The sequence below is a fragment of the Thamnophis sirtalis genome, unplaced genomic scaffold (assembly GCF_051295495.1).
Source record: "Thamnophis sirtalis isolate CommonGarterSnake01/CBP01778 unplaced genomic scaffold, rThaSir2_p1.2 scaffold_1, whole genome shotgun sequence".
Taxonomy (NCBI): domain Eukaryota; kingdom Metazoa; phylum Chordata; class Lepidosauria; order Squamata; family Natricidae; genus Thamnophis; species Thamnophis sirtalis.
In genome coordinates this window covers 35,031,605-35,038,829 of record NW_028261381.1, presented here as the reverse complement: position 1 = coordinate 35,038,829, position 7,225 = coordinate 35,031,605, and the positions used below count along the sequence as shown (strand labels likewise).

Below are 7,225 nucleotides of genomic sequence, written 5' to 3'. Positions count from 1 at the left end.
GATTTGAAGTAGGGTTTTTTTTATATAAAAGGGCAAGGAAGAAGTCTTGATCAAGAGGGTCCTTTTTTAGGAGTTTCCCACGTCTATTTTCCCTTTTAATTTTTTTATTAGGTTTATTACTTTTGAGCAACATTTTTAATACTTTTATCTTTAACTTTTATTTTATTAATTAGTTCAATATAACCATTTTAAAGCATTTATAAGCTCTATCCATGGCAAAATTACTGTTTCATCCTATTTGCATAACTTCTATATTACATGCCCTCGTTAAAGCAAAAGGTAGTATAGAAGTTTATGAAAGTGGCTTTTTCAGTGCATACCGCTGTTCATTTTATTTGCAATTAGAATCTTCTGAATCTTAGTTTTCCCAAACATTTCTCACTAATAACTGCTGAGCTGTAATAGCTAGAAATCCCAAAGAAATTATCTTGCAATCAATTCACCTGTCCAAAAGCAAAATTGTATGGGGCAGCTTGCCACATACAAAAGTGTTAAAAGATATCTGAACATTTGAAAGCAGGTCAAAATTAGACATTTGCTTTGGGAATTGGACAATTGCACATTTACAATGACAGACTTTGGACTTTCCTTTAAGGGAAGCAGAAAATGAGTCAGCCGCACACAAAAATCCAGGGATCAGTTTTAATTGTGAGCAATCCTATGACCACTTTAATTGGAGAAGGCATTCTGACCTCATAGATGAAAACACTATTTAAGTTCTGCCAACCAGATGTTCCACTAGCAACTAAGCAGCTGCGAGCAGTGGTTTTCCAGGCTGCTTGAACAGAAGGTGCAGAATATTTAACAGAAAAGATGATTGCTTTAACTTTTCTTTTTGCCTTGTTATGGGATAGAGGTTTTAGCTGGGGATTCAAGGATGGAGTTCTTCACAATTCTATTTGGTTAGGTAAGTTGATTTTTATTTTGTTTGTGCTTCTATTTATAAATGTTTAACTGCAGAAAGAGCTACTATTTCAGTCCCTGCATTAATGTGTAGCTTGCATTAAAGGTACAAATCTTTACTGAATAATAGCACCATGGACTTAATTCTTTATTTTCCATTTTAAAAGATGTTTTTGCAGAGATCTGGTTTAAAGAAAAGGAATGCCTCTGAAACATGAGCTGTGAGAGCGATGCTATCAGAAAGCTTGAGCTATACAGAAAGCTAGACCTCTAGAGATGTGTACGGGGAGAGAAGAGATTTAAAGAGAAACAGCTGTGCGAGATACATAACAGCCTTTCCTTTGAACATAAATACTTCCTGGAAATGCTGCATTTTCTCCGTTGCTTAATTTAGATGTCCTAACATTAATTTAGATGTCCTAACATTAATTTAGATTTCCTAACATGGCAACTCTCAGATGAGTTCATTGACAGCTTCCAATCATGCCCAAGTAGCATGGCTCAAACAGTTGTATGGTAGTTGATGGACACTATAGTCCATCCCATGTGAATGGCACTAGATGTGGAAGGCAGTCCTATTTCTTCTGCTCCAACTCTTCTCTTTTCTACCTCTTTAGTCGTACTGTTCTACTCGTATTTTAATATTCTGGAGCCATCTCTGCTTCAGGGAAACAGAGCTTTGCTTATCTAGGTACAGAACTGCAAAAGGATCAGAATACTGGTAATACCCTCCACAACTTACTAAACTTCTCAGCATTTTTCATCCTATAGCATGTTGGCTGATATTGCTGAAAGCTGAAGTTATAGAATATAGAATAGCAGAGCTGGAAGGGGCTTTGAAAGTCTTCTAGTCCAACCCCCTGCTTAGGCAGGAAACCCTACACCACTTCAGACATCTTCTTAAAAACGTGTTGAAGTATTCACAACTTCTGGAGGCAAGTTGTTCCATTGATTAATTGTTCTAACTGTCAGGAAATTTCTCATTTGTTCTAGTTGCTTCTCTCCTTGATTAGTTTCCACCCATTGCTTCTTGTCCTACCCTCAGGTCCTTTGGAAAATAGTTTGACTCCCTCTTTTTTGTGGCAGCCCCTGAGATATTGGAACACTGCTATCATGTCTCCCCTAGTCCTTCTTTTCATGAAACTAGGCATACCCAGTTCCTGAAACCGTTCTATGACTAGATGTTCTCCCTCTCCTCCTGAAAACCATACATCTGGATACAGTCAGATGTTATGTGGTGTGGGGAGGAATTATGTGGCCCAGAAGGTATTTCATTCTCTCCTAAGCTCCTTTTGTACAGATCCCAGACTTTCAAAACTTGCATTGTTGCAAGCCACCCATGAACAATAAAACAATCTTCCAGTAGCCACACGAGGAAAAGAACAAGGCAGCATGAAAACTTTCTGAAACCCCTAAAATTCTGGGGGTGTTAGGGTGGATTACAGCTTAAGCCACCCACAGTTATTGGAGCTGCATAGCCTAGATATTTGAAATCTAAAATACAATCTCACCATATTGTATGCCCCAAAGCTGCCAGCTCATTTTTGCTCCACTGCAGGCAGCCTTTGCCCCCACAAAATAGGGGAAAAAACCCATACTCCTTAACCAGAAAAGCATTGTCTGTCCCACAACATAAGGCTAGTCATGTCAAGTCTTCCTCCTGTCAAGCTCAACACAGTGATTTTAGCAGTAGCATAAAATTGGTTGGCTACTGCCAGCCTCCAGGATATATTTGCAATCTAATATACAGCCTTGGGATTTTTCTGGGAGTGTCTCATCCAATATTAACCAGGCCACTCACCTTGCTTAGCTTTTCTGAGATTAAGCCGAAATGTGGTTTGTTTGGCTTGGGCTTAGCCTGGTGTTGTAAACACAGTAGTTGTGATTTGTAAACTACAGATGATGGAGTCAGAGTTTGATTCTGTGGTCAGCAGAGGACATGTGATAACAAACTGGGGGAGGGAATCTTAGCGTGTTGTGAAGTGAAACTTTTCCTAAAAATCCCTGGTTCAGACATTGCTCTTTCCAATTTTTTTTTTAAAAAATTCTGTCAGTGTAAGCAGAGGGTAGGAAATCTTTTTTATTTATTCATCTTACTGAAATATAATTGCCCATTCACCGGACTGGCACCACTAGTTCAAACCCCAGTTAAAACTGCTCTTTCCAATTCCTCATTCACAACGTCAGATGGAGAACTACTGGTACTCTTGTTGTTGCTTTCTGCTGAGAGGGGGGGAGAAGCATTGGAACAGATATTAGCCTGAGGAAACCCTCAAGAAGCATATCTTAGGTATCTCTTGCTGATCAGAATAATGCTGGGTTTGATGAATGAACTGTACATCGATAAAAAGCAGTTTTGTATATGTTTCAAATAATTTTATCCAAGAGCCTGGTTATCACATCATGTTATTTCAGAATGAGTTTGGCTTGGTTTCAGTTTAGTGTCTTCTGTGAAGTCAGCCACTGTGATTCATAAACCACAGTTTAGAGCTTAATGAATGGGGAGAAATCTGCAACTCTTCCAGTTGCTGGCCCAGAGACGTTCTGGAGTGAACTGCTAAAATTCAGCAAAGCTGTTTGGGAAGAATATCCAAAGCAAGACACGTGATAGGTACACTGAGCTTCCACAAGATAACTTAATTTTGCCTTTAAACCACTCCCTTGCTGGTACAAAATGGAAGCATTCAAAAACCATTTGAATGATAGTGGGCAATATTCAGCCATCATTAACGTCTCACTAAGTTGAATATGCTGCATTCAACATAGAATATCAATGCCCGGTGTTGCAGAGGGAAGCAGAAAAAGATATTTGTTGGAGATGGTGTGGTTTTTTTTTTTTTTTTTGAAGGGGAGGCTATCTGAAACCACCCTATGCCACAGAGGAAAGAGTGGGTTGAAGGATCAGTTTGGCTCGGTACTAAATCTTTCTACTTAAAAGGATAGTAATAGCACTTAGACTTATATACTGCTTCACAGTGCTTTTACAGCCCTCTCTAAGTGATTTACAGAGTTCAGCATATTGCCCCCAACAATCTGGATCCTCATTTTACACACCTTGAAAGAATAGAAGACTGAGTCAACCTTGAGCCTTGTGGGACTTGAACTGCCAAATTGCTGGCAATCAAGCAGTCAGCAGAAATAGTCTGCAGTACTGCACTCTGCACCAGCATGGCTCAGTGAGATAGAGAGAAAGACATGGTAATAGTTCAGTAAAGCACATGCAAATTCACATCTTTTGAGATATTAATTCATTTTGTGAAAGGTTCAGTAATCTTGCCTAAAGATGAAGTTTGGGTTACATAGACACCATTTTCCCCCCATCATACGAAGAAGAATATATATTTTTAATTCCATTTAGCAGATACCTTGTTGTCTTGAGTGTTATTCAATGTATGGCATTATAAATACAAAAAAATGTATGTACTTATTATGCATATGACAACATTTACATATGTATGTTACCCATACCGCATTTATTCCTGCTGTTGAAAATAATTCTTGATTTGATATGGGTCATGCCTAGAACTCAACCCGAACGTGATAATCCTTGAGAGACTCAACAGAATGCTCTGGCCATGTACTCTTCCTTGTTTTTTTCCCTCTACTCTTTTTCTAATTTTATTTTTAGAACTGTTGTCACATGCTGTGGAAACTTTCTTTTTAAAAAGAAAAAAATGCTATATAAATGTCTAAATAAGCTGTGACTTTCAAAAGTGAGTCCTCTTCCATCCCACGTAGAACATTGTAGGCCTCTAGAGCAGTTCTGGGATAGGATATTTTAAATCTGACATGGCCCAAATAATACCACTTCTATTTCTATAGAGGTCAACTAAAGTCACAAATATGCAAAAAGAAACAAAAGGGAATAGAAATCTCAATTCTACATCTTTGTTTCTCCCTTAAATGTTTTAGCCAAATGTAAACTTGGCTTTTTGTTCTTGCTGGATTCATTTAGCACATACAGAGAAAAATGGGGAGGAGACAGGGAGAGGCAGAGTGTCAGCAGCAAGGAAAGAAAAAAATAATTTAAGATAAGCATTGACCTGGGATTGAGCATTTCCAAATTAAATATTGCCCTCTTTGGAAGTCTATAGACAAAATGGAATATTTTGGTAATTCTCTCACATATGAGGGCAAACACCAGAATAACCACTTTTCATTAAAACAATTTAAATGCAGATTTGAGCAGCTGAAAAGGAAAACATTTATTAAGTTGTATCATTATTACATTCACATCTTCCTTCCTTCAAGGCTTGAGACAATTGCCCCTTCCACCTCAAGGCAAAAGATAACCTTCCCCACCCCCAGCACTGATTATGTTCATATGACACACACACACACACAAACACACACACGCACACAACCCTCTGATTAAATGAACATGCATTTTGTCCTCTGTGGAGTGTGTGCTTTTTAGCTATCATACGCCAATATAAATATCTAAAAGTGTGTGTGGGGGTGTCTTAGACTTGCAGCTTGCCCAGCCTTCCAAGCTTTTCTGTGCAGTCTTGAACAATCTAGAACTACGCCAATTAAGGTCTGACCTAAGCGTAGTACACAAAATTGTTTGCTACAACATCCTACCTACCACTTCAAACTTGATTGCAGAAAATATGACTTCAGCAACAGAGTGGTCAATGCCTGGAATGCACTACCCGACTCTGTTGTTACATTCTCAAACCAGTGGTGGGTTCCTACCAGTTCAGCCGAATTGTATGGCGGCCTGGATCACTGGAACTGGCAGCGACCCAGGCCTGCCACGCCCCTGAACTGGTTTCCTGGTCACCACTGTTGCCACTGCCATCTTGTTTTTGAGTTCTGTGCATGCGCAGAACAATTTTAGTTGAAATTGTTGAACTGTGAACATGCAGCACGCAGCCAGCGCGCGCACAGAAAGTGCACAGACGAGCAAACCAGGCAGTAAAGCCAGGCAGAACCCATCCCTGCCTCAAACCCCCATAACTTTAACCTTAAACTATCTAGCATGGACCTCACCTCTTTCCTAAGAGGTCCATAAGGGGCGTGCATAAGTGCACCAGCATGCCTACCATCCCTGTCCCACTGTCCCCATTTATTTGTACTCATTTCCTGTGTTAATGTCCATGGTTATATTTATACCTGTTATGTCATACATGCTTGACAAACTAAATAAATAAACAAACAAACAATCGGAACAAGGGGAAGCTTTCTATCCCCACTGATCCAGGACAGAGGCACTTCTTTCTGTATCACACCTAATTCTGTTCTATTTCAATCAGACAGATCAAAAACAGGTGGATTGGTAGAAGGATTACTAATGGTCAGGCAACAAGAAAGTATCTTGGATCATTCCTCTCTCCAAGCATTGACAACTGACTCATATTTATGACTGTTGCAATATCACGGGATTATGTGATCCCGGGACCCTCTTTTGTTACACTCTGACAAGCAAAGTCAATGGGGAAGCCAGATTCACTTAACAACTATCTCACTTAGCAACAGAAATTTTGGGGTCAATTGTCATAAGTTGAGGCTGATCTATAAAGGCAACATGCTAAGACAGTGGCTGTATCATCACAGCAACTCGAACCGTTCCAATCTTGTGCCATCTCAGCCACTGGATCCTTTTATTTTCTTAAAAGTTGCATGCAGTCCTGATTAAAGCTATAAGAGGGGGCTTGGCAGACACAGATTGCTAAGGTGAATATAGCTGTGACATTTCTAAGCCCCACCCCCACAAAATTCCCTATGTTCCACCATGAAGGAAAAGCTCATATTCCAATGTATAAATCCTGTAGGTTGCCTTTCCATAGTAGAGAAGCATAAATATGTGCAAATGGTGTTTATATTTTCACATCCCATTAGAAAACAGCTTTTTTTCCCAAGCCTCCCAGGGAGAAGGATTTCCTCAAACTGCTTTGAAGACTCTCATGATATCCAGCTGGGATTTTTTCCTGTGCTTTGATACCAGAGCGTTCAATTCTCCATCTCCCAGATACAATGCACTCTGTAGCAGGCTTTTACTATATCTAGTATAAAAGTATAAAGTGGATTGTTGTTACTGAAGAACAAAATCCAGAACTATTTTGATTGATTGATTTATACTCTTTGTATAACCACACATTGCACAAGACAGTGACATTGGGTGGCATACAACCATGTTGAGAGAATAGGGCCTAATAAGGCCGGCAGAAGAGTGGCCATCAAATAGATTAATTTTTTTTATGCAATAAGTAAAAAGAATGTTTTGTCCATTCAACAGCAAGCTATCATGCCCTCTACATTGCATTCTGTGAGAAGATATGCTTTCCCACCTCTAGGTGCTCCTACACTAAGGTGACCA

The 7,225-nt window shown here is 39.4% G+C and overlaps 1 protein-coding gene across 1 annotated transcript in view; it reads left to right on the top strand.

Annotated features, from left to right (window-relative positions):
• The first annotated feature begins 746 nt into the window (after window positions 1-746).
• The window catches only part of TNFAIP6 (TNF alpha induced protein 6), a 29,714-nt gene continuing 23,235 nt past the window's right edge, over window positions 747-7,225 (top strand). Inside the window, exon 1 of the mRNA XM_014054700.2 lies at window positions 747-907. Within this exon, the coding sequence (XP_013910175.2) occupies window positions 814-907 (94 nt within the window). The 5' untranslated portion in view covers window positions 747-813. The remainder of the gene's footprint in view (window positions 908-7,225) is intronic.